General features: G+C 42.9%; 1 protein-coding gene and 1 long non-coding RNA gene across 4 annotated transcripts; one reads left to right on the top strand and one right to left on the bottom strand.

Annotated features, from left to right (window-relative positions):
- On the bottom strand, positions 1-26,032 carry LOC127488438 (uncharacterized). 3 transcript variants are annotated; one of them, XR_016230137.1, is made up of 4 exons: positions 25,593-26,032; positions 13,048-13,192; positions 1,893-2,216; positions 1-368 (listed from the first exon to the last, which is right to left on the bottom strand). It is a non-coding gene; the product is annotated as an uncharacterized LOC127488438 (long non-coding RNA). The 3 variants fall into 3 exon arrangements; XR_016230138.1 differs by lacking the exon at positions 13,048-13,192 and having other exon boundaries at positions 25,593-26,029; XR_016230139.1 differs by lacking the exons at positions 1-368; positions 1,893-2,216 and adding an exon at positions 12,697-12,897.
- Positions 2,030-10,895, top strand: LOC103345638 (uncharacterized). Its single transcript, XM_070068655.2, has 4 exons — positions 2,030-2,156; positions 2,955-3,163; positions 4,911-5,017; positions 9,395-10,895. The coding sequence occupies exons 1-4, from the start codon at positions 2,063-2,065 to the stop codon at positions 9,477-9,479; spliced, it is 495 nt and encodes a 164-aa protein (XP_069924756.2). The 5' UTR covers positions 2,030-2,062; the 3' UTR covers positions 9,480-10,895.
- Positions 26,033-27,795: the final 1,763 nt, after the last annotated feature.

Here is a 27,795-nt window from a genome sequence, read left to right as displayed (position 1 = left end):
AACTTTATTTACAAGTTTTCAAAATAATGAATTCTTTACACATGATCTTCCAAAGACAACCAGTTAGGGTTCTTAGGGGAGCTGAGGGTGACTTGCTGCACAACAGCAGACAACTAAACTCTGGTACTGTTACCCCAGGAACTCAGAGGATTTGCCCCACACAACTGTGACTAAGATCTCCAAGAGGCACAAGCATAGCAATTGAAATTAGCTGGCCTGGGCTTTGCAGACGCGGTTGTCACCCACAGCTGCTCACCATCAGCTGTGTTCTTCGACACGACATTGCCATTGACAGCCAGCCTTTGGGCTGCATCTCCTTTGGGCTCTTTGCAGACAGAGTTCCAAAGACAGCAGAAAACTTCTGTGCTCTGAGTTCCGGAGAGAAAGGATTTGGTTACAAGGGTTCCTGCTTTCAGAGAATTATTCCAGGGTTTATGTGACAGGGTGGCAACTTAACATGCTACAATGGCATGGGAGCAACTCCATCTATGGAGAGAAGCTTGATGAGGAAAACTTCCCTCTGGGGGCTGGCGCTGTGGCATAGCGGGTAAAACCGTCGCTTGCAGAGCCAGCATCCCATCTGGGCACCAGTTCAAGTCCCAGCTGCTCCACTTCCAGTCCAGCTCTCTGCTATGGCCTGGGAAAGCAGTGGAAGATGGCCCAAGTCCTTGGGCCCCTGCATCCATGTGGGAGCCCCAGAAGAAGCTCCTGGCTGTGGCCTTTGCAGCCATTTGGGGGAGGGGAGTGAACGAGTGGATGGAAGACCTTTCTCTTTCTCTCTGTCTCTGCCTCTGCCTCTATAACCAAGCCTTTCAAATAAATAAACAAATCTTTTAAAAAAGAAAACTTCTAAAGCATATAAGTCTTGGCACCTTGTCCATGGCAAATGCCGAACACAACACAAATGGTTCCCAGCTTTTTCATCTGCACTGCCAAGACTGAGTGGTTGGATGGCAGGTGTGTGGTCTTTGGCAGAGTGAAAGAAGGCATGAATATTGTGGAAGCCACGAAGCACCTTGGGTCTGAGAATGGCAAGACCAGCAGGAAGATCACCATTGCCAGCTGTGGACAACTCTGATCTTAGAATTTTTTTTTTTTTTTTGACAGGCGGAGTGGACAGTGAGAGAGACAGAGAGAAAGGTCTTCCTTTTGCCGTTGGTTCACCCTCCAATGGCCGCCGCGGCCAGTGCACTGTGGCTGGCGCACCGCGCTGATCCGATGGCAGGAGCCAGGTACTTATCCTGGTCTCCCATGGGGTGCAGGGCCCAAGCACTTGGGCCATCCTCCACTGCACTCCCTGGCCACAGCAGAGAGCTGGCCTGGAAGAGGGGCAACCGGGACAGGATCCAGCGCCCCGACCGGGACTAGAACCCGGTGTGCCGGCGTCGCAAGGCAGAGGATTAGCCTAGTGAGCCGTGGCGCCGGCCAGACAACTCTGATCTTAACCAGCAGAGTACTGCTGTAGCTCAGGAGGGCACCCTGCATCCCATCTGCTCGTGATGCCCGTCACTGTGCTCTCCCTACAGTTCTTTGGGTTCCATGTTTTCCTTACTTCCCCTCCAAGTCTAACGGGATTGCAGAGCTAAAAGTTATGATTGACAAAATAAAAACAAGAAATTAACTGGCATGGTCAGAGTGAAGGGCTATTGCTGAAACAGTGCTGACTGGGTCGGCAGGGGAACAAGAAGGAGCATGACCTTTTCCCTCTCTAGACTCCCAGGGTCTCTAGTCCTGCCCTTTGGCACCGTCTAACAGAGACAGCAGGCAAAAGAGAAATACAGCGTTCAGAGTTCCAGCTCTAACATCGTAGCTCTGAGTGCAGAAAGTAACTTAGCAACTGAAGCAGGCATAAATTCTAAGGCCTTTTCCTCCCTCATAACTAAGTAAAATACCTTAGAGTCTCACTGTGCATTTGACGATAGCGAGTGGATTATCCAGTGTATCTTTAGAGTGATTTAAGATCTTAGGAAAAAGGCTTCATTTAATAAGAACACGTCCACAGTCCAGTTTCTCTCGCTGCAGGTATGATCCAAAGGAGAACAAGTGGACTCGTGTGGCTTCCATGAGCACCAGGAGACTAGGCGTGGCCGTGGCTGTGTTGGGAGGGTTATTATATGCAGTAGGTGGCTCTGATGGGACATCTCCACTCAACACAGGTTAGTCCCTCCCAGAACTTTGTGGTTTCCCAGAAGCAGCAGGTTCTGAGGAGAGTCCACCTTCAAAAGGTATAAAAAGTTCAGGTCATGCTGTAATTTATTAGAAAAAGGTTTTTTTCCCTCTAAGAAAGTGTAACTCATCTCTCTCTGCAGCCATACTCTTTTAGTACAGTCCCAAAATATTTATTTTTTCTTCTACTATGTAAGCGTCTAGAAATTTTTAATGAAAATAGAACTGTTTTCTGAACATGATTACTTCCCTTCCCATCACTACCTCCCCATGACAAAAAGTACTTTATATTATGATCTAAAATAGAAACTTGGAACTAGAAGCTGGCATGTTTGTTCATTCTTTCTGTTTAGAGAGAATGGGTATTTTAGCCTAAAGATAGTGTATGACTCATTGCTACCTATCTTGTCCTCTCTAGTGGTTTGAACTGCACGAGGTCATGGGCAGGGGACTCTAGGAGTACAGAAAATATCTCTTGTGATAGCGTTATCTGTCCTGAATGGTGCTTGGGGATCAGACAGTCCAGTCTCCCCACTTAAAGACAGAAAGAGTAAGGATGGTCACATCTCTGTGCTCCAATACCTGCCCTTTCCACCACACCATACCTAAGAGAAACTAGTCCTGATGACAGTGTAATCTAGGATTGCCCAGAGATACACAAGTCCTCTCAGAAGCAGAATTCATATTGCTGACTGTAAGTACGTGTCATCACGAGTTTCGATGACTTTGACGAACCTGGGAGAGGAAGTGGCTGACTGCTCAGGTACTTGCTTTTCTTCTCCCTGCAGTGGAGCGCTACAGTCCTCAGGAGAACAGATGGCACACCATAGCCCCCACGGGGACCCGGAGGAAGCACCTCAGCTGTGCAGTGTACCAGGACATGATCTACGCTGTTGGTGGTAGAGATGACACCACAGAGCTTAGCAGTGCTGAGAGATACAACCCTAGAATGAACCAGTGGTCTCCAGTGGTGGCCATGACATCCCGCCAGAGTGGAGTGAGTGCCCAACTACTGAGAGCTTTGAAAACAATCCCTCTCTGCCTCTCAAATAAATAAATAAATCTTAAAAAAAATGGGTGTGGGCAGTAAAGAGACTGCCAGAGACAGCCACAGTAAATAAGCTCAGGCGTGAAGGCAGACAGAAGACACTAGCCAGGGAACAGTGTGCAGAAGCACAGAGGTGTGAGGAGAGGTGGTCAGCCCAGCACTACTGAATTACAGGTGCATTAGCAGGGAAAAGAGAAAAGCCAGGAGGTGAGGCTAAACGGTGGGCTACAGGCTCCTGAAGGGCCTGAGAACATATTAAGGACTTTAAATTTCCCCATAGGTAGTAGGGAGGCCTAGAAGGCTTTTAAAGGGGAAAGTGACATGATTAGATTTGTTTTTTTTTTTTTTTGAAGATTTATTTTGAAAGTTTTCTCTCTCTCTGTGTGTGTCTAACTCTGCCTATCCAAAAAAAAAAATTATTTTGAAAGTTAGAATTAGAGATCTTCTATCCACTGGCTGACCCCCCCCCCCCCAGATGTCCACAACAGCCAGGGCTGGGCCAGGCTGAAGCCAGGGTAGCAGAGGCCCAAGCATGTGGGCATCTCTGCCACTTTTCCCAAGCCATTAGCAGGGGACTGGATAAGCAGTGGAAATGGGACATGAACTGGTGCCCACGTGGGATACCAGTGTTGCAGATGGCGGCTTAACCTGGACACCACATGCCCATCCCACAGATTTGTATTTTTTAAAGAGATTTTTAGTGGCAACTTAGAAAGTGAATTCAAGCAGGCAAAACCCAGAGAAAGTGAGAGCAGTTTGGAAGTTCTTTCTCATTTTTGGTGAATGCTTTTTCTTAAGTTTAAGAACTCTATGTTTTGGACTCTAAGTATTCTCATTGATGGGCTGATGATGTGGTGCAGCAGGTTAAGCCACTACCTGCGTGGGTACCAGTTCATGTTCTGGCTGCTCCACTTCTGATCTACCTCTCTGCTAGTGCACATGGAAAAGCAGTTAAAGATGACCCAAGTACATGGGCCCCTGAACACACATGGGAGACTTAGATGGAGTTCCATACTCAGCTTTGGCCTGGCCCAGCCATGGCTTTTGCAATCATTTGGGGAGTGAACCAGTAGATGGCAGATCTCTCTTCCTCTCCTTCTCTGTAACTCTGCCTTTCATATAGATAAATATTTTTTTAAGATTTTATTTATTTATTTGAGAGGTAGAGTTACAGACAGTAAGAGGAAGAGGCAGAGAGAAAGGTTTTCCTTCCATTGATTCACTCCCCAAATGACCGCAATGGCCGGAGCTGCACCGATCTGAAGCCAGGAGCCAGGAGCCAGGAGCCAGGAGCCTCTTCCAGGTCTTCCACATGGATACAGGGGCCCAATCACTTGGGCCATCTTCTACTGCTTTCTCAGGCCACAGCAGAGAGCTGGATTGGAAGAGGAGCAGCCAGGACTAGAACTGGTGCCCATATGGGATGCTGGTGCCACAGATAGAGGGTTAACCTACTGCACCACTGCACCAGCCCCAATAAATAAACCTTTTAAAAATATATATTCTCATTGAACTATAAAATTTTATAGTTCCCATAATTTCATATTTTTATATTACTTTTTCCCTCTGTGTTCAAGTAAATTGGAATGTAAGACTTTAAGTTTTATTATCTTTTATTAGATGTATCTAGAAACCAGTCTAAAATTCCCCATAATTGTCCAGTCTCTTCAGCAATACCTGTGCTTTGGTCCTCTAGGTTGGCCTGGCAGTGGTCAATGGACAGCTCATGGCAGTAGGATGTTTTGACGGCACAACATACTTGAAGACCATTGAAGTTTTCGATCCTGATGCAAACACATGGAGGTAACCTCTAAGCTGTGCTGCAGATCACCTCACCACTGACTGGGAAACCATGGGCTGAGATGGCCCACGACCATCAACACGAAGATGGTCCACACACTAGTGTGCTTTAAAGAGAGCTGTCACGCCATATTCAGTGGTTCCCTTTGGCTTGATTGCTTGGAAGGGGCTGGTGTCTTGGAAAAGTCTTCTCTTTGCTAACTGTCTAGTTTTGTAACTAGAAACCAGAAAAGCAGGAGGAAAAAAAATAAATCTCCTTTCTAGCCCCATTCTGTTCAACTGAGGAAAGTAAGGTACCAAGAAATACAGTGACTTCCTAAGCAAAGTAGTGATGGAGTCAGAATTAAAATCTAGGTCTTTGGCTCCAAATCTGTCAGCACAGTTTTGCAGTGTTTTTGTGGGAAATGCTATGCCCATAAAAACAAATTACAGTTATTTTTTAAAAAAAATGATATTTTATCTCAGTTTAAAACCTATTTTGGGGGCAGGCATTTGGCACAGTGGCTAAGAAGCCACTTGGGGTGGGGGGAGGAGGGTGCGGCCTTGCAGCACAGTGGAATAAACCACTACCTGCAACGCCAACATCACATATTGGAGCACTGCATCAAGTCCCAGCTGCTCTGCTTTTTTTTTAAAGATATATTTATTTTTTATTGAAAGTCAGAGATACACAGAGAGAGGAGAGGGAGGGAGAGAGAGAGAGAGGTCTTCCATCCACTGGTTCACTCCCCAGTTGACTGCAATGACCAGAGCTGCGCCCATCCAAAGCCAGGAGCCAGGAGCCTCTTCTGGGTCTCCCACGTGGGTGCAGGGGCCCAAGGACCTGGGCCATCTTCCACTGCTTTCCCAGGCCATAGTAGAGAGCCAGATCGGAAATGGAGCAGCCCGGTCTTGAACCAGCACCCACATGGGATGCCAGCACTGCAGGCCAGGGCATCAACCCACTGCACCACAGCGCCAGCCTCAATGCTCTGTCTTTCAAATAAACAAAATGTTTAAAAGATAAATTCAGATATAAAGTACAACAAACTCACAATAGTTTTTATTAAATTTGAAAATGAACTATATATTTGGCATTTTAGAGCATCTATCAAATTAGTCCTGGGAGTCTGTTATAACTGAGTAAAGATTTAGACTTGATGATTTTAACTTTAAAGATTTAAGAGGGGGCCTGCACTGTGGCTCATTTGATAATCCTCCATCTGCGGCACCGGCATCCCACATGGGCGCCGGGTTCTAGTCCCGGTTGCTCCTCTTCCAGTCCAGCTCTCTGCTGTGGCCCAGGAAGGCAGTGGAGGATGGCCCAGGTGCTTGGGCCCCTGCACCTGCATGGGAGACCAGGAAGAAGCACCTGGCTCCTGGCTTTGGATCAGCACAGCACCGGCCATTGTGGCCTTTTAGGGAGTGAACCAATGGAAGGAAGACCTTTCTCTCTGTCTCTGTCTCTCTCACTGTCTGTAACTCTACTTGTCAAATAAATAAATAAATAAAAATTTTTTAAAAAGAATTATATTTTTTTTATTTGAAAGGCAGAGTGACAAAGAGGGAGAGAAAGAGAATAGGATCTTCTACCTGCTGGTTCACTCCACAAATGGCCACAACAGCCAGGGGTGGGGCCAGGCCAAAGCCAGAAGTCAGGAGCTCCATCCAGGTCTCCACATGGGTGATGCAGGGGACCAAGGACTTGGGCCATCTTCTGTTCCCTTCCCAAGGCACATTAGCAGGGGACTGGATTGAAGCCAAGCGCCTGGAGCTCAAACCCGTGCTCCAGTATGAGATGCCAGCCTCATAGGCAGCAGCTGAACCCACTGTGCTACAATGCTGGCTCCTCCTGCTATATTCTAGTAGAACAATTCCTAATTTTCAGCTGCAGCTACCCTCCCAGACTTTTTTGTCACCTTGTTAGATTCACCTTGTGAATTTATTGAGTCCTCTGTATATTCATCCATGAGAAAGCCACAGCACTTACATTTTTATCGATGACTGGATTGTGCATGGCTCGGTATTGCTCAGCAGTTGTCACAACACTAAAGTCAGGCTCATGGGCTGGTGCTGTGGTGTATCTGGTTAAGCAACTGCTTACAGTGCCAGTATCCCATGTGGACACCGGTTTGAGTCCCAGCTGCTCTACTTCCAATCCAGCTCCCTGCTAATGTGCCTGGGAAAGCAGCAGAGGATGGCCCAAGTTCTTGGGCCCCTGCTCCTACATGGAGACCCAAAAGAAGCTCCTGGCTCCTAGCTTCAGGTTGGCCCAGCTCTGGCCACTGCAGCCATTTAGGGAGTGAACCAACAGATGGAAGACCTCTCTCTGTGTCTCTCCTCTCTGTAACTCTGACTTTCAAATAAGTAAGTCCTTAAAAATAAACAAATACAAATAAAAAATAAAGTCAGGCTCAGGAAAACATACTAGTTTTTTTAAAGGTTGATTTTATCTGTTTGAAAGAGTGAGACAGGGAGAGACAGAGAGAGAGATCTCCTGTCTTCTGGCTCACTCCCCTAATAGCCATAAAGACTGGTGCTAGCCAGGCCAAAGCCAGGAGCGAGAAACTCCATCCTGGTCTCCCATGCAGATTTCAGAGACCCAAGTCCTTGGACCAACTTGTGCTGACTTCCAAGCGCATTAGCAGGAAGCTGGATCAAAAGCAGGGCAGCTGTGGCTCCAACTGGCACTGTGATAATGGGATGCCAGTATCACAAGCAGTGGCTTAACCCACTGCACCACACAGTCTGCCCCAACATATACTTCTTGCTCCTACATCTCATCTTGACTGAGTGTTCTAGGCTCTGAAGATACAGAGGTGAATAAAACAAAACTTCCCTGCCCTACTGTAGTTGGCATTGTAGGGAAGAAGGCACAGGTTTCTATACCAAAGAGGTGTAAGTGCTATAGCAAATAGCAAAGCAGCCCAGGGGGTTAGTGAGGAAGGGAAGGAGCGTCTGCTGAAGGCAGTCAAGGAAGGTCTCACTGAAAACCGAATAGAGGGAAATGACAGATTACGGCAGGTTTTGATTAATAGGAGCCTCCCACTTGTGGGATATTTTCTCCCATATACAGCTATTTTTGGTGGGAATTTGAGTCAGCATCATTTGGGAAGACAGCTAAATTTATTGCTGCCATTTCATTATTATAATCCTATGTATGGACTTGTTTCTCAGTAACTGTCACTAAATAGGATTAGCAGTGGTGCCGGCACTGTGGCATAGCTGGTAAAGCTACCACCTGCAACACAGGCATCCCATATGGGCTCCTGTTCTTGTCCCAGCTACTCCACTTCTGATTCAGCTCTCTGCTTATGGCCTGGGAAAAGCAGCAGAAGATGGCCGAAGTGCTTGGGCTTTTAATTTCTTCATTAAAGAGGAAGAGAAGGGAGTTTTCTTCCATGAGTTCACTCCCCAAATACCCACAGCAACCAGGGGTGAGCCAGGCTGAAACCAGGAGCCAGAAACACGGGAGGGCAGGTAGAGTGGGAACAGTCACTGTGTTCCTAAAGTTATATTTATGGAAGGAATGAAGGCAGGGTTGGTGGGAGGGAGGGAGGGAAGAAGGGAGGGGGTGAGGGAGGGAGACATTCTAGGCCTTCCACATGAGTGGCAGGGACTCAGTTACTAGAACCATCCATCACCTACTACCTTCCAGGGTATACATTAACACTAGGAATCTAGACTCGGGAACAGAGCTGGGGCTTGAATCCAGGAACTTCAGTATGGGATGTGCTTGTCCCAACCATCTTAACCACTAGGCCAAATACATGCCCATTCATGAAATTCTTGAGAATCATCTATTGAGAGATTAATATGCACATTCTTGTAGTTACTTATCCCAAACGTAAGCCCAGTTTTACCTCACACCTGGCTGAAGATCTAGTATTCTCTTGCATGGAAGTCCTTAGTTTTGAATGTGCTTTTGTTCAGGTACCACCAACTAGATGCTCACTTTATTTACTCATGTCTGATTTTGTTCCATAAAGATTTGAGGAGGCTCACATGGCTACATACAAGAAAAGGGGGCAAATGTAAATAAGTGAAGGGGGTTAGCAAAAGGAAAGTGTGGATGAGAAAATAATTGGAGCAAAATTAGACACAAAAACGTTGAACATACGATTTGCCTAATTGTTAGAAGCCAGTGTAGACATCAAGTTGTCAAATTCTGCGATGGAAAAGTGATTACTCTCTATAAGAGAGGGCTTTTCAGTTGTTATCTGAAATAATTCTGCTGCCGACCCTGCTCAAGTCCAGCTTCTGTTCTTTGGAAGAGATGTATGAAACTGAAAATATCACTTGTGTTATAAAACATACAAACATGTCTGATTAACATCTAGTTATAGAAGAAACAGTGTTTTCTCTGAGTGAGAAAATCTGATTTCGTTTTTTTCTTTGCAGGTTATATGGCGGGATGAACTACCGTCGGCTAGGGGGTGGTGTAGGAGTGATTAAAATGACACATTGTGAATCCCATATATGGTGAACATGTAGAAGACAGCCTTGTATATGCTCTGTATTCTGGAGAGCTTTGACTTTGGAGCTTTGTACAGCTTGAGAAGACATTAGAACAAATTTTATTCTTTGCTGGTGCCTCAACATATGGAAATACAAATCCAATGAAAATACTTCACCTGCAAGACGTCATCTTTGCACAATAATTTTCAGTTCTGTGCAGAATATTTATTTGGGGTTTTAATTTATCTTTTTTTGTTGTTTTTGATCAGTCTGTAAGTTTGTATTTTTTTTTACTATGCTTCCTCCCACAAAAAAAAAAAAAAAAAGAAAGAAAGAAAAATTCCCAGCAGCAAAACTTAATTTGTTTTTGAGGTATTGATTTAAGTATGGTTGGGGCAGAAGGGCTTTGTACGGTCTGGTGGTTATTCCTGGGCGCTCCATCCACATGACTCTACTGCTCCCGAGGATTACCAGTGACAAAGATAGGCATGCACAGTGCATTAGCTAGCCATCACTCTTGCACTAAGCATCGGGAGACTTGAAAATCTTAAAAAAATGAAATAAAAATAAGTATCTTATTTCAAATAGCACAATTCAGAAGGAATAAAACCAGGACTCAGCTGTTAGAGCTGTCATCTGTGGACATTCACATCTCGTTTCCTTCTACGTTGTTTTCTACTACATTGCAAGTCTTCTAGATCTGCAGCCCTGCTGACTGCCTCTTGGGAGAAGTCTGAGAGTCTCACTTGCTGCTTCCCAGTAGTCATGTATGACTCTCACAAGAGTTTTTGCTTAAAAATGATCATGACTGAAGCAGCCTTCCCTCCTGTTTCCTTATCGTTACCAAAGGCCTGGAGCAGTGACCTCCCCCAGGCATTGCATTGTTACGCAGTCTGCACCCATACTCAGGCCTAGGGAAGATGAGGAAGGTGCTCTCTCCTTTACTAACAGCGTCCAAGGCAATGATTCTCCAGTCCCTGTGATGATCGTACATGTTAATGAGCGTGAAACCAACTGAGGCATTTTATTAATATTTTGGTTCTTTTATACAAACTGTATCATTTGCATTCTATAAGGCCACTGTTACTGTTTCTTTCAAATTGCACTTACTGATAAAAGTTCAAAATGTTAAGGAAATAAATAATTTCAGTGGTTAAGGTTTTTTTTTCCTCATTGTATTCATAGGCCAGTTTTTTCAACATATTTTGCAGGAAGATCTTTGAATAAGACTTTAACCACAACCAAAAGGAATAACCTTCACCTTCTCCCTCTCCCCTCCCACAGAAATGTTTGGCAAGTTTTGTGTTTACATTTAATGATCATTTGCACCTTTTTCAAAGAAAAAAAATAAGTATTTAGTAAACAGTTGTTTACATGTATCATTTATGCTTTTTTCTAGCATGTATAACTTTTTTAAATAAAGGTAGTATTTACCATAAAAAAATTTTTGGTTAATGCTTTTTAATGCTTGTATCCTTTGATATTTAATTGAGATTTTCTGTTTCTGTATCATTTAAATGGCCTTTACGTAAATTGTAAATGCTTTCAACCTGAGGGAATAAAGGGATTGCCAGCTAGAACTAGGAATTTTTGTTATATATTTTATATATTATCTAACCTATAAACTTATTTTCTGTTGTAGAGCTTAAAAGTAATACAGTTTAGGGCCAGCACCGTGGCTCACTTGGTTAATTCTCTGCCTGCGGTGCCGGCATCCCATATGGGTGCCGGGTTCTAGTCCCGGTTGCTCCTCTTCCAGTCCAGCTCTCTGCTGTGGCCCAGGAGGGCAGTGGAGGATGGCCCAGGTGTTTGGACTCCTGCACCTGCATGGGAGACCAGGAAGAAGCACCTGGCTCCTGGCTTCAGATCGGCGCAGCGCCAGCCATAGCGGCCATTTGTGGGGTTGAACCAATGGAAGGAAGACCTTTCTCTCTGTCTCTCTCTCACTGTCTATATCTCTTCCTGTCAAATAAATAATAAAAAAAGTAATACAGTTTAAATTTTATTTGAAAGGCAGACTTACAGAGAGGGAGAGAGAGAGATCCTCCATCCACTGATGCGCTCCCTAAATGGCTGCAACGGCTGGAGCTGGGCCCATCCAAAGCTGAGAGCCTGGAACCTCCTGGTCTCCCACATGGGTATCCAGGGCCCAAGTACTTGGGCCATCTTCCCCTTCCCTCCCAGGCCACTAGCATGCAGCTGCATTGGAAGTGGAGCAGCCGAGATTTGAACTGGTGCCCATATGGGATGCCAGTATCTCAGGCAGCAGCTTTACCCACTATTCCTTGACAGTGGCCCCAGAATCACAGTTTTGATCTGGAGGGACTCTTAACAGTTCTTCAGATCCAAACCCATTTATTACACTGATTTAAGTATAAAAACAAGGAAATTGCCTAAGACATACTAGGCAATGAATGATGGCACTGCCATTAGAAATCAGTTTCGGGGCCCGGCGCTGTGGTGTAGTAGGTTAATCCTCCACCTGCGGCGCCAGCATCCCATATGGGCACCAGTTCTTGTCCCAGCTGCTCCTCTTCCAGTCCAGCTCTCTGCTACGGCCTGGGAAAGCAGTAGAAGATGGCCCAAGTGCTTGGGCCGCTGTACCCACATGAGACCAGAAAGACGCACCTGACTCCTGGCTTCGGATCGGTGCAGCTCCAGCCGTTGCAGCCATCTGGGGAGTGAACCAGCAGACAGAAGGCCTTTCTGTCTCTCCCTCTTACTGTCTGTAACTCTACCTCTCAAATAAATAAAATCTTAAAAAAAAAAAAGAAAAGAAAAGAAAAAGAAATCAGTTTCCCAAACTCCCACTAGCTCGTAGTGGAACACGGCTTAAAACCAAACATAACAACAGACCATAAATGCTAATGAAGAAAGCCTAGCTTGAACATTTAAAAAGCATTCAGATTTTTGTGAGCTCCTTGGGTTATTCAGCATGAACAGTCTTCAAGGTAAAATCACAAATTTCCCGAGATCTCCTGCATATATTTGAGGAAAAGGATAGGCATGACAACAGGAACAAGTTCTGGGGATTATTCTCCCGTAGGCAGTTCCCAGTGGGGGAAATTCATGTGACGGTGACTAATGAGGACACAAACACACCAGCCCACATTTTCACCAGAACCTGGAACAGCTGTTCTCCGCCTCCACCAAAGGCATTCCAGTTTTGTCATGGAGAAAATGTGTTCTGTAAAAGGCATGGCCGTATAACACAATCTGTATTAACTTACCTGCCTACTGATTCCCACAACTATGCTCACTATAAATACAGCCACTCAAGCTTAAATGAGTTACAATGACATGGCAGCAGATGAAGATTTCTCTCACTCCGTCACTCCACTCTTTGTTGCTGGCCTTTCAAGTAAATGTCTTTTTTTGACATGGCAGAAGTCGAACCTCAGATCACATACCCAGATTCAAAATCCTTGTGCTCTCTCTCCACATTCCTGTGTGTGATTTCCAAAATGAGTATTTCTGAGTTTTTAGTCCATAATATTTTGCCCCCTAAATATCCATTTGGCAGATAATACCTTTTTCTTTTTTAATTTGAAAGAAAAACAGAGAGCTCCCACCCACTGCTTCACTCCCCCAAATACCTGCCATGTCCAGGGCTGGGCCATGCTGAAGCCAGGAGTGGGGAACTCAATGAAGCCTTCTGTATGCATGGCAGGGACCCAATTCCTTAAGCCATCAGCAGGAAGCTGGCATTGGGAGCAGAGCCACAACTCCAACCTGAGCACTCTGAAAGGGAATACAGGTATCCCTTGTGCCGTCTTACCTGACAGGCCAAATACTTATGGAAAAGAAGGTCCCTCCTGAACAAGATAGGAGTGAGCATAGGGAAAAAGCCTATCAAGCTTAATAAGTTTCTTAACCTAGGATGCAGACAGGAAAAGAAAAAGTGGGATGAGGGCAGAAGTACAGGAGAGGAGAGGAGCAAGAAGCAAAACTGGCCCAGTCCATCTCAGCATTGGTGCCTGACTGTATAACAAGTGTGTGACAGCTGGATCTGTAAATTGCTTTGGGGCTGTATTCTGGAAATGACAGATAAGAATCATTCCTAGAAATGACAAAACTCTCAGCTGTCTCATAGCTCCTTAATAATGCTCTTTGAATTCCACAACCACTTAAGAACTTAGATTTCTTTAAATGTAAAAAAAGAAAAAAGAAAAAAGATAGTATTCATTGTACAAACATTAAATTTTTGGAGCGAATCCAACAACAGTTGTTAGCTAATAATACCCCTTCCCTAGAAAGAAGAGTTATTTAAATCTGAACTCCTAGGAAAAGAGGACACGTATCTAGCGTCAATTTAGATCAATGAACATTCAGATGCATACTGAGACAGGAGCGGTCCCTACCTTTAAAAACATTTAAGCCTCTGGATTGGTGGTTCTCAGAGTGGTGTCTTAGAATCCTGAAGTCCCTAAGATTCTTCCAGAGTATCCATACACAAAAACTGTTCTCTTAGTATAATTAAGAAGTCTTGCCTTTTCTACTATCATGACATTTTCGCTGATGAAACAGAAGCAATATGGATAAAACTGCCAGTGCCTTGGCACAAATCAAGACAGTGAGGGGCGGCGCTATGGTGTAGCAGGTAAAACTGCCGCCTGCAGTGCTGGCATCCCATAGGGGCGCCGGTTCGAGTCCCGGCTGCTCTACTTCTGATCCAGTTCTCTATGGCCTGCAAAAGCAGTAGAAGATGGCCCAAGTCCTTGGGCCCCTGCACCCGTGTGGGAGACTCAGAAGAAACTCCTGGCTCCTGGCTTTGGATCAGCCCAGCTCTGGCTATTGTAGCCATTTGGGGAGTGAACCAGCAGATGGAAGACCTCTCTCTCTCTGCCTCTGCCTCTCTGTAACTCTTTCAAATAAATAAATCTTAAAAAAAAAAAAATCAAGGAAGTGGCACCGAACTATGACTAGTAACATTCTTCATCACTACTGACTTGAAATTTTAAAAATCTTTGTTAAGAATGTCCTCGAAGGGGCTGGTATTGTGGTGTAGCAGTAAAAGCAGCTGCCTGGGGCCGGCACTGTGGAAGAATGCATCTGTCCCTCTGTAACTCTTTTAAATAAATAAGTTTTTTAAAAAAACTATGCAAGGGGATATGAGTAGAATAGTAGCAAACTGTAATATGATAAATATTACTAGACATAATCCATATAAGGAAAAGTTCTTTGGAATCTGATAGTTTCTGAGAATGTAAAGGGATGCCAAGTGAAAAAAGCTTGACAATCCCTGCTCTAAATCTTCTAGTATACAGGAAATATGTAGGAGTACAGGAAGGTGGTAACTTCATAGGGACTGGTGCTTTTATTATTTTCACCTAATTTGAAAGGCAAAGTGGGAGATAGAGAGATCTCATCTGCTGGTTCATCCCCCAAATGCCCTCGCTCAGCATTATGCTAGGCCAAAGCCAGGAAGGGGCTTGTATCTCAATCCAGGTTTCCCACATGGGTGTCAGGGACCAAAGCAGATGAGCCACACCTGCCGCCTCCCCGGGTGACACTGGCAACAGGCTAGAATCAGGAGTTGAGGCAGGACTCAAACTGAGACACTGAAACAGGACGTAGGCATCCCACGTGACGTAATATGCCCCACACCAAACACCCACTCCCTTTGTAGGCATTTGATGAGTAAAATCCAGAATGTGAGAAACTTTATAAGACAAAATAACTCTGTTTTCCCCAAAAGTTGAATTGCAAGAATGAAGAAAAAAAGGACCTGACAGATAAGAAATGTAAGATTTGTTGTGAGCTTGCTTCCACCCTTCACCTGCCAGCTTTCAGAACCAACTCTATAATGGTATGGCTGGAATATGGTTCATCTTCAATACTCACATTGGAACTTGGTCCCCAGTGTAAGTGAGAAGTGGTGGGATGATTAGGAAACCAAGCAGGATTAAAGCAGTTCTCTTGCTATAGCGGATTAATTATCACAAGAGTGGGTTGTTGTAGTAGGCTTGGCCCCTTGCTTTCTCTTCTACACACACCCACTTGCCCTTCTAACTCTAGCCAGCAGGAGGCCCCCTCCACTGCAGCTGCCCAGTCTTGGACGCTGCCTCCAGAACCATGGGCCAAAATGAACCTCCTTCTTTTCTCCAAGGCAACCTATGAGTTTCTAAAATGTCTAAATCAAAAAACCCAATCAATCTTCAGTAACAGTAAGAGCTCTTAAATTCTTATATATTCAATCAATTGTAATTTTGGCTTTTGACATTCATATTATCTGACCTTTGCCAAATACCCCATGGTCACCCCACAGTGACTCTTTTTGACACAATTTGTGAACCTTTCTTGTTTTCTGATATATGAAAGATGTTCTTAAAAAATTTTTTAAATATATTTACTCATTTGAAAGGCACAGTTAGCGAGAGAGAAGGAGAGACAGAGAGATCTTCCATCTGCTAGTTCACTCCCCAGATGGCCATATCAGCCAGGGCTAGACCAGGCAGAAGCCAGGAGCTTCTGGTCTCCCACATGGGTACAGGGGCCCAAGGACTTGGCCCATCTTCTGCTGCTTTCCCAAGACTATTAGCAGAAAGTTAGATCAGAAGTAGAGCAGCAAGGACTTGAACCAGTGTCCATAAACGATGCTGGCACTGCAGATAGTAGTTTAACCTACTACATCCCAATGCAGCCCCCTCCCAGTGAAATCAGGAACAAAGAGAAAATAAATATACACTCTCATCATTTCTGTTCAGTGTTGCACCTGCAACTCTAGCCAGTTTGGCAACAAAAACAAATACAAGATTGAAAATCAAGAAGTAAAACTGTCTTTATTTACAAATATTAATATTATATATAGAAAATCCTAAGAAATTCTGTGAAAAAAACTGCTAAAATAGACATATTCTGCAAGGTAGCGGGATACAAAAGCAATATGCAAAATCAGTTGTATTTTTATAAACTAGCATCAATCTGAAAATGAAATTAAGAAAACAATTCCATTCTCAATAGCATCAAGAATAAAAAAAACCTTAGAAATAAATTTAACAAAAAAGTAGAGCTTGTACACTAAAATCTGTAAAATACTATTCAAAGATTTAAATAAATGGAAAGACATCCCATGATCAGAGATTGGAAGACTTAATGTCATTATCATAACATTCCCCAAATTGGTCTACAAATTCAACACAATCACCATCAAAATCTCAGCTAATTTTTTTGACAAGCTAATCCTAAAATTCTTATGGAAATGCAATATACCCAGAACAACCAATCTTTGAAAAAAAAATTCATCCTATTTCCAATTAAAATTTAATACTACCAAATCCTTACTTACTCAATTTTATATCTATTTTACACTAAAAATCTTGGTTCCTATCACTGACATAAAATACATGTGTTTTATCTTATAAATAGTGGCAAAATACCAAAACCAATATAATGAATAACAAAATGACTTCATGTGATTTGTTTTTAAGATTTCTTTCCTGCTTCTCCTTTTTTGATATACAGACCATTAGGATGTACAATCAAAATATGATGACTTAGGGGTGGGAACTTTGCCTTGTAGTTGTCAGTTACGATGCCTGCATTCCCTGTGAGAGGGCCTGGTTTCAGCTCCCAGTTCCAGCTTCCTACCACTGCAGAGCCTGGAAGACAGCAGGCAGTGGCTCTCATAGTTGGGTCCCTGTCTGGAAGATCCAGATTGAGTTCTCAACTCCTGGCTCAGGCTCAGCCCAGTACTGGCCACTGCAGGCACTGCAGAGTAAGCCAGTAGAGGGGTCTCTAAATCTCTCTGCCTTTCTCTGAATAAAAAATGAATTTTAAAAAATTTTTATAAAACATGATTTAAAGATATTGAAAACTGATTTCTCCGTGGTTGTCCCATGAACGCAGGTTCATTTATTTTTAATGTTTAAGTATTGCTTTGCTTTTTCCTTAAAAAAAAAAAAATCAGTTTATTTGTTTGAAAGAGAGAGAGGGAGCTCTTCCATCCCTAATGGCCACAACAGCCCAGGCTGAACCAGACTGAAGCTAGGAGACATGAACCCCATCCGGCCTCCCGCAGTGGTGTGGCCGGGGCTCAGTTACTTCAGTCATCATCTGCTGGTTCCCAGGTGTGGGGAGCAACTGAGACTAGACTAAATTACTGGAACTAGGACTAATTCTATGCATCTGCTCTCCCACAATATGGCGCTGGGGAGGAGTAAACTTCTACGCAGCTGCCTCTCGCCAATTTGACTGATGAGCTGCAGGAGCTGATCCTGCTCCTGATTGGAGGAGAGCAGCATGCTCGGCCTGTGGGTAGCAGAGTTGGGATTGGTGGAAGAGGACTATGAAGGAGGAGAGAGACAACATACACCAGGAACATCTGAAGGAACACCTGAGCAGCCCCCGAGAGAGCCGGCTGGCGGTGTGCCGCTCCTCCGCGGAAGCGGGGAAAGTGGCAGGGGGAGCCGCCCCTCCACGGAGGTGGAGGGGTAGGCAGCCAACCCGGGAAGGACCAGCAGCAAACCCAGGAAGGGCCGAGCAGACAAAAGAACAGCGCAGGGTCTAGTGTCGTTCCTCCGCGAATGGGGGAGTGACACCCAGGCACACTAGAAGGGAGCTGGACCAGAAGCGGAGCAGCCAGAACTTGAATCAGCACTCCGGCACAGATGGGGGCGGCTTAACCCACTCCACCAAAACACACCCATTTTTCCCTTTTGATCTTTTTTTTCAATTATATAAAATGCAATTCTAAATTATAAACAAGGAACACGGGTAATTCTTAACTTCTATTCCTAACCTCTCTATCCAGTTAGTACTTCCCCCCAAAAGTAAACAAACATTACTTTTGGAAGTTTCTTTCCATTGCTTTTTGAAAGCATAAGGAAATATAGGCACACACATAATTTCCTTCATTCCCTACATTACCAGTAGTACCACAGCACCCTGTCCACACCTTGCTCTTTCATGTACGAGTATATCCTGGAGATTACTCCAGGGGAGCATACAGATCCTTCTCCATGTTTTTATAGCTGTAGTAATAGTAATCCATTTTGCAGGTACACCATAGTTTATGCGACCAGGCCCCTCTGATGAGCATTTGAATTGCTTTTAGTTTTGCCATTATAAATACTGCTGTAATAAGTAAACTTCTGTGTGCTTTTATATTTTTTGCCAATGATTTCTCAGGATAGAATCCTAGAAGTGGGACTGCTGATCAAAGGGTAAATACACACATCATTTTGCTATATTGCTCCCTTCTCCATAGGGGTTGTATCATTTGTACCTTTTCACTAATTTGTCTCTTCCATTCTTGTCCACCTACAATTCATTCTCCCTATCTTATAAAAGGAGTCATATGATCCTGTTTAATCCTTCAGTGGCTTCCTATTGCATTTAGAATAAAATCCAATCTCTTCATAGTACCTGTGAAAACTTAAATGACTACTGCCTCTGTAGCAAGTTAAAATTAGATTTGGGCAACAGAGACCCAAAATAATAATAGCTTAAACTAGAGAGTTTACCTCTCAGACAAATCAGTCTGGAGGCCATCCAAGGCTTGCGCTGGCATTCAGCTTTAAGTCCTCAGGGCACACACTCATCTCAGCCATGCTCTGTGACCCCTAGGACCTGACCCTCACCCATGTGACCTAAGAGAGTAGCTAGAGTACCAACCATTACATCAATGTTTCAGGCAGCAAACTGGGAAGAGAGAATAGAAGGCACAGGGCATCCATGCCTAGAAGCTCTCTGTGAACTTTCATGTTTATCCCAAGGGTCAGAACGTATTCATAGGACTATACCTACCCATAAGAAAGGCTGGAAAATATCATCCCTATTCTGGACAGCTAGGTGCCCCCTGGCCAAAAACTGGGAGATAACAATGCAAGGGGAGAAGTCTCTGCTGCACAACCTCCCAATGTCATCTGTATTAGTCTACGCACTCTCATTCACCATACTCCAACCACGGACTTCCTTGGTTCTGCAAATAAGCCAAATTCTTACCTATCTCAAGGCCTTTGTTCCTGGACCCCCATTGTGGCATAGCAGGTAAAGCCATCATCTGCAATGTCAGCATCCCATATGGGTGCCAGTTTGTGTCCCAGCTATTCCTTTTCCAATCCAGCTCCCTGCTCATGGCCCAGTAAAAGCAACAGAGGATGTTCCAAGTGCCCCCTGCCCTCATGTGAGACCCTAATGAGGTTCCTGGCTCCTGGCTTCAGGCTAGCCCAGCCCTGGCTGGTGCAGCCATCTGGAGAGTGAATCAGCAGATAAAAAAAAAAGACACAAGAAAAAGAAAATCAAAGACAATGACACTTACCATAACAGTCTTCAACTACTTTAGTTTTCCCAATTAAAGGGAAATTTACAGTCCCACAAACATCCATAAAATATACACGATATATTACCTGGAAGTGGTGGATGATTACCCCATCCTAAGGTGTCTCTGAGTACTTGAAAGTTGCCAAGACAACTTACAGAACTTTGAAGAAGCTGATGACCTCACAATGTAAACCCTAGCAAGATGGCCTCCATTTCACCAGGAAAATACTGACTTAAACTAGGATATTAAAGATATATGCAGATGGAATGCAGAAAGTCAAGGATCAAAAGAATTCTAAAGTGCTGCAAATATTATGAAGTGAAAAGCAATATGCTGGCATTTTTGTGACAAGGAATGAGTATTTTGTTTGAAACAATGCTAATGTGACAGGAGAAAAGAGAAATTACCTAAAAATATAACATTCAAATTACATTAAATCTGTATTTGTGGTAGTTATATATTCAGAGACAGCAACAAAACAAAAAGATTTTAGGTGTTTTAAAATAAAAATATGGTAATTATCATGAGAAGCAATGATTATTTTGTGGAGCATCTGATTTAAAATGAAAAAAAGATTACATTTTTCTGTCCTCCCAGAATTTCACTTTTATAGTAATTATTATTCATTTTATTTTATTTTACAAAATATCAGTTTACCATGGGATGGGAAAATCTTGGTCCTTTCCTACAGATGGTTTGAAAAGCCCTGCTCAAGCAACAAGCTAGAATGCATCATTAAAAATGTATTGACATTATACAGAGTACAAATATTTAATTAATTGAATAATAAACTCCTTCTTAAGAGTAGGCTTTTTTTTATTTTTTGACAGGCAGAGTGGACAGTGAGAGAGAGACAGACAGAGAGAGAGGTTTTCCTTTTCTGTTGGTTCACCTCTCAATGGCCACTGTAGCCAGTGCACCACGCTGATCCGAAGCTGGGTGCCAGGTGCTTCTCCTGGTCTCCCACGTGGGTGCAGGGACCAAGCACTTGGGCCATCAAGAGTAGGCTTTCTAATTATACCCATAAGCTTTCAGTTTTTTAAGATTTATTTATTTACATGAAAGTCGAGTTACACAGAGGAAAGAGAGAGAGAGAGGTCTTCCATCCACTAGTTCACTCCCCAATTGACTGCAACTTCTGGATTCGTTCCCATCTAAAACCAGGAGCCAGGAGCTTCTTCCAGGTCTTCTACACAGGTGCAGGGGCCCAAGGACTTGGGCCATCTTCTACTGCTTTCCCAGGCCATAGCAGAGAGCTGGATCAGAAGTGGAGCAGCTGGTTCTTGAACCAGTGCCCATATGGGATGCCAACACTTCAGGCCAGAGCGTTAACCTGCTGTGCCACAGCACCAGCCTCCCCCATAAGCTTTCTAATTATACTCACATTCCGTTTCTCAGGATGCAAGTAGATATGCATATTACTAATTTGACTTTATATTTTCTTGTCTGTATTTGCTTACTGTATCAGTCTGGGTTCTTATAGAGGAATTTGCATATATATACACATATACATATATATACATATATATATATAATCTCCTTTATTTAGATGATGGTAGATGTTAATCACATCTACAATATGTCTACCCAGCAACATCAATAACAGTGTTTGGCCAAACAGCACAACAGCCCAACTCATTTGACTGAGTTAATATTTACAATAGGATCCTTATCAATCCTGAATTCAAAACATCTCCTTAAAACAAATGTATATCCCAGATAAATAACTGTCCTACTTCCATGTCAAATAACACAAAAATACTTAGAACCAAAAATGCACAATCTCCCTAGAAGAGAATGCACATTCCTTGCATAAACAGTCACCCTTCTTGATATCTTGTAGCTAAATTTTTTAGGATTTAAAGTTAAAAAGTCTGAGGCAAACTGTAATATGATAACATAATAAAAGAGAGCAGTATTTGAAGCACAGAAATATTTACATAAACATTCATAACAATAATGAAGAAATATTCAAAGAACACCACCCTAGGATCCAGCTCCCACTACCATGGCTGGAAGCCAGATGACCCTATGGCCCAACCACTGGTGTCAGCTTCACCCCCATCCTAATGGGATTTGCCGCTCAATACTTCCCTGCCCACCCCCAAGTAAGGTTTTAAGTGGTTGAATATGCATTGTCACACTTAATTTTCACAACAACCATAAGAGTCTGTTTTCATCTACATTTTATATATGTGGACTTCAGGCTTAAAGACATTGCAATGGTGGCCAATGTCATACAACTCAAAGCCTAGAACTCTCACAGCCTGGATTCAGTCAGTCCATTTGTTCGCATAGCTCACACACATCATCATCCACTCTTTCCTTAAATGCAGACATCAACACAGGATTGCTCATTTCCTTGTGTTGTTATGGCATCACATTCTGAAATATTTATTTGTCTGGTAGGTGAAGCAGGGAACAATGACAAAACAGAATATTTCTTTTTTTTTTTTTTTTTTTTTTTGACAGGCAGAGTGGACAGTGAGAGAGAGAGACAGAGAGAAAGGTCTTCCTTTGCCGTTGGTTCACCCTCCAATGGCCGCCGCGGCTGGCGCGCTGCAGCCGGTGCACCATGCTGATCCGATGGCAGGAGCCAGGTACTTATCCTGGTCTCCCATGGGGTGCAGGGCCCAAGGACTTGGGCCATTCAACTTTGCACACTGTTTCAACCAAAACTAACTGCTTCTGAGCAATAAAATCTTGGTTAAAATATAAAGTCCTGGGTCCCTGACCCAGGAAACACTGGGGGAAGGGAAAGTATTTCTGTTCTCATGGTCACTACCCAGTGGACATGCAAATCCTATGCTCAATCTGATACCAATTGTTTTTATTAAGTTATTTAAACATATGATACCTACTATTTTACACAAACAAAAGTCCACATACAAACATACCCTAAATATAAAATTGTCACTACAGAAAAAATGACCACTCTCAGAGCTAAACCTTTAAGGACAAAATGAACAGATTTTGGTTTAATACAAGTTTATGATGAAGGTAAAAAAGACTGCACAGAGGCATAAGGAAAGTTAGCCAACTTTGGACAACAGTTAACCCTCTGCCCTCTGTAGCTTTCCTTTCCTTTACCTTTTAGTCACTGTGAACTGCCAGCCATGAATACCTCACACAGTTGTCATGGATTAGAGATGTGTAAGTCCTCAGAAAACCATAAGGCATTGTATAAGCATTTATCAAATAGTGCTCTAGTCAATACTGAGATCTCAAAGACTGTGATAGGTGTCCTGCAGGGGAAATAATAGGTTCCACATGCTGGCCCTTATCTGAGCTTTACAAGCTTCACTATGTATTAAAGGTGTTCAGGACTTTGTAAACTGATGATTCTGAGCCCTTTTTTTTTTTAATGAATATTACCTCATATTATTTTGGTGCGTTTAGTATTCTCCAGAATATGACTTTGGGAAAAATGAACTATGCAAATAAACACTACTACTGAACCCAGGCTACCTGAAAGTGACATAAGCCTAGCCACCAATGGTCTTCTTGTCTCACATATTATCACTGTCTCTACCGCATGAAGGGACAGGATTAGTACTATACCTTCTACCTCACTATGTGTACCAATTAATAATTAAATAATTAATAATAATTAAAACTGGACTGTGACAGTTTCTGCCTGGATCCTGCCCAGTTAGAGGCACATCTCTGGGGATGCTGGGACCAGCAAGTAACACCACAGTTACCAAGTGGCTATACACTATTGACCACATCTGAAGCAGAGGCAAATTGGACATCTACATGCCAAAAACTGAAATATAATATCTTTATATTATGTCAGGCATGAAAGTCAACTCAAAATGAATTGAAGGCTTACATGAAAGGTCTGAGAATATAAACCCCTTACAAATGGAAGAAGATTCATTGATATTAGTCTCACAATGATTGTTTAGATATGACACTAAAAGCACAAGTGAAAAAGCAAAGGCTGCAAGAAATCTAAGAAATATTCTTCATACGCTAGGAAAAACAGAACAGATAAAGCAAGGAATGGAAGAAAGTATTGGAAAGCCTGAGTTTGAACACAGACAATTCAAAAGCAAATATTGTAATAAAAATCACACAAAGGATTGATCAGTTTTCAATTGAATATACAAAAGTAGCCAACAGGTAACTGAGAGGGGGCTCAAAAACTGCTAACGAAGACTACAATGCTAATCAAGACCACAATGGTTACCATCTCATATATGTTAAAATGATTATTATCCAAAAATAAAAAGATAACATTGGACCAGGGATGAAAAAAAGGAATATAAAAATTGTTGGATAGAAAGTAAATTGATACATCCAATATAGAAAACACTGTGTAGGTCTTCAATCAAAATTAAACATAGAACATATGACAAAGCAATCCCACTATTGCCTATGTATACAAAGGAGATAAAATCAGTACCTCAAAGAGACACATATCTCCACATTAATGGCAGCATTATTTACAAGAAAAATATATGGAAACAACCCCATTGTCAACAGATGAGTAAAGAAAATGTGATACACACACACACACACACACAGGAATTACAGTCAACCTTAAAAAGGAAATTCTTCCATTTTGTCAGAACAAGGATCCAAAAATATGAATGTGGACATTAGGCTATTTGAAATAATGCACAGAAAAATAAATGCCACACAATGTCACTCATATGTGTCATCTAAGAAAGTCACACTTAATCACAAAACAGAATGGTGGTTATCATGGGCTGAAAGTGAGGACATGGGAAAATGTTAGCAGAACACACATTTGAAGCTATGAGATAAATTAACACCTCAAGACCTTAATATTCAACACAGTAACTAGATGATTATATCACAGATTCACAACTTGCTAATATCTTACATATGCTTTAATAACATAGGGGTGTAAGGTGATCGATATGTTAGATTGTCCTAATCATTTCATAATATATATGCACAAAAGGATTCCAGAAAGCTTATGAAAAACGTAATCAAACGATAATGTGAATTGTCCATAATTTTTAAGGTCCCCTCATATAGCAAAACATACCTTGAATTCGCACAAATTGTGTCAATCATACTCTGACAATCTTGAAAAAACAAAACAAGCAAAAAAACCTCCAATATTAAAATAAAAATTCAAAATAACTTGGTAAACTAGACATATATTCAGGATTAGGAAGGCTTTCATGGAACAGAAATCATTTTTAAATACACACAAATTTGAGTAGCCAAATTTTCTATTTTGAAAGTGCAAATATAGATGGCATCTGTTAGGAGGAAGTGTAAGGGCTAAGATGACACCCAAGTACCGAATTACAGGGGCCTCCTGCCCCTCTAAAACCTGGGTAAAAACTCTGAGCCAAATAAAACTTCGGTTTCTACCTTACTCAATCTATGTTACTGTGTTACTGCAAACAGAAAACAGAGTGAGACATCCCAGAAACAGCTACGTGAAGAAGTCAGTGCCCTGGAAGAGACCCTGCGGCCCACATATTTAGAAATCTAGGGGGACCAAGTGCCCGCGGGGAAGGGAGGAGGAATCCACAGCGCCTGTCCCGCGGGGAAGGGAGGAGGAACCCACAGCGCCTATGCATGAACCGCACACACAGCGCCCGCGTTCTCCCTAGTGAACACCCCGTCCCCGCTGCACAATCGGGGAGACGCGGAGCTGCCGCCACACAGCTGCCCGCTATGGCTCCGGGGCCAAGAAGTCTCTGAGGGCAGAGAAGCGGCAAGACCTCGGGGGTCCTGGGTGCCGGCAGAGCCCCCACCCCACGGGTCTGGGGGACCGAGGGAAGGCCTGTGCCAGCGCCAACATGGAGTCCACGGTGGCAGGGCCCGAGTCCTCCCGCCCTGCGGCTCCGTGTTCCCCTTTCGGGACCCCCAGGCCCACACACTCACCGTGTCGCGGTGTCCGGCTCCCCAGGTGCCCAGCGTCCCCGGGGAGCGAAGGTGGAGAGAGGCAGAGCCCGACTTCACTTGGCCGACTCACGGCAGCTGAGCTGCCTCCCCAGACCTCACTCGCGGGAACGCTAAGACGACTGTGACGTCAAGGCCCCGAGTGCTGACGCAGCGTGGACGGCACCGTGCCTGATTGGGCAGTTTGCCGGCCTGGCATGCACGCAACGTCACAGAGGACAGAGCCAATCAGCATCCCCCACAGCAGGACCCCTGACTTCAGGTTGTCTTGGATGGGAACAGGAGGGTCAGGCCTGGGTTCAGGTCTGAAGTGGCCGCACCTGGGCGCGCACCTCTGAGCTCCTGCCACCCGTGGCCTCGCCCTGGGTCCCCGTCCTTCTCCCTGGGGATCCTGCCTGGCGCTGGCCGACCCGCTTCAGTGAGTACACCTGCTCATAGTGCTACTTATAATGCATTGTCTTAAAAACTTGAGAAACACAGTGAGAAACATCGCTAATTCCTAAATCTGTATATATGAAATACATGGAATTTGGTTACCTTAAATATAATAAAAAATGTATAAAGAAAGGGAGATCATTTTATCTTGAGAAACCATGAATGAAAAGCTAGGAGGAGCAGGTGTGTGTGTGTGTGTGTGTGTGTGTGCATGTACACATATGTAAGTCCTAGGAGATCTATGCCTTCTTTTCAAGCTTTAGGTCCTCCCTCTTAATCAGATTTGAGTGTCACTTCCAAAAGTTCTGCACATATATTTCTTCACCCCCATCCTATTTAAAAAGTTAAGTCAGGCTTATCAAGAAAGAAGAATGGTAAATCAGTGACAGTGTTGGCCTGAGCCAGCTATGCTAGTAATGGGGCAGGTCTACCATGATTCCATGGCCCTCACTAGTCCTTTATTTTCCAAAATAGAAAGGATTTCAAGTTAAATTACTCCGGATGCTGGAAGAAATAACGTCCTATAATTTCAAAGGTCTGGGTCAGATGTCTATGTCTGTTCTTCTACCACCAGGCAGGTGCTTCCAGTAGAAACAGATGTGAGGTGTAATTATAAATTTTCTAGTAGTCATATTAAAAAAGAAAAAATAAGGAGGTAAAGTTACTCTAATGCCATTTTCTTCAGCCAAATAAAATATAAAAATGTATTTCAACTTATTATAAAAATTATTTGCGAGGAATTTTAAATTATTATTTCCACTCTGTTGTGAGCCTCACATTGACAGCACTTCTTGGTTAATGTTAGCTGCATTTTAGGCACTGGGTAGCAATAAGTGCACTCAACATTGCAACTCTAAATCATCCAAGACAGTTTTGTCAGAGGAAATCCACGTGTTTATTTTTTTCTTTTATGATTTTGTAAGGACATTTATATAAGATACATACTTATCATTCTTATTGTTTCAAAACATTTTTATAAGGCAGTGTTCTCATTTTGTGTATATCATTTGCTTCTAGTGTGAGTACACTCTTTCATAAGTGGTGTTCAATCTGTAACACTCCAGATACCTTTACCTTTTCATGTATGACCCTTACAAGGACTCTCAGAGAACTATAGCAAGGAGTCATATCTATATCTATATCTGTACATATATTTATATATATCTATATATATATCTTGCTGAGTGAATCTCTACTATAATCTGCTATAATGTAAATAAATCTTTTTATATAAATGTATATATGTACTTCTTAGTACTACCAAGGACAGATGAAATGTTATTTTCATTAAGCAGTGAAAGAGTTATTTTATATGCTATTTGGTTTGGAATTTCAAGGTAGATGTGTACAGAGGCAGCATAAAAGTGTTCCCAGATAAGAAGAGTGGAATTGAGCAAGCATAATGTCATAAATGGAAAATACAGAACAAAATATATGAAGTTTATTAAGAGAAATTAAACGTAAACTTAAATCCCTACAAGAATGCCCAGTTGCTAGTGAATTTGAGCTCTATTTTATAAATTGAGGAATTCTCTCAGTAGTTTAAGCAAGGCAGAAGGAGAGTTATAGCTGTTTGTTGAAGAATTAAATTTATACCACTATAAATCAAATAAGGAGGTTTAAGAGTTCTGAGAAGACTGCATGCCTTATAGATTAGGCACACTGTCCAAAGTGTAATAAGTAATTTTGCAGTTGATACAATGAAGAAAAACCAGAAAAATAAGAACAGAGACCTGCATTCTCTGGGGTA

Source organism: Oryctolagus cuniculus, chromosome 2 (genome assembly GCF_051225735.1).
Source record: "Oryctolagus cuniculus isolate XC-2025 breed Fujian yellow rabbit chromosome 2, ASM5122573v1, whole genome shotgun sequence".
In the NCBI taxonomy this organism is placed as follows: domain Eukaryota; kingdom Metazoa; phylum Chordata; class Mammalia; order Lagomorpha; family Leporidae; genus Oryctolagus; species Oryctolagus cuniculus.
This window is presented reverse-complemented; position numbering and strand designations above follow the sequence as displayed.

Coding starts and splice junctions, on each gene's coding strand:
- LOC103345638 (XM_070068655.2), top strand. CDS start 2,063: ATGAGCACCAGGAGACTAGGCGTGGCCGTGGCTGTGTTGGGAGGGTTA. Junction 2,157..2,954: donor GACATCTCCACTCAACACAG/GTTAGTCCCTCC, acceptor TTCTCCCTGCAG/TGGAGCGCTACAGTCCTCAG. Junction 5,018..9,394: donor CCTGATGCAAACACATGGAG/GTAACCTCTAAG, acceptor TTTTCTTTGCAG/GTTATATGGCGGGATGAACT.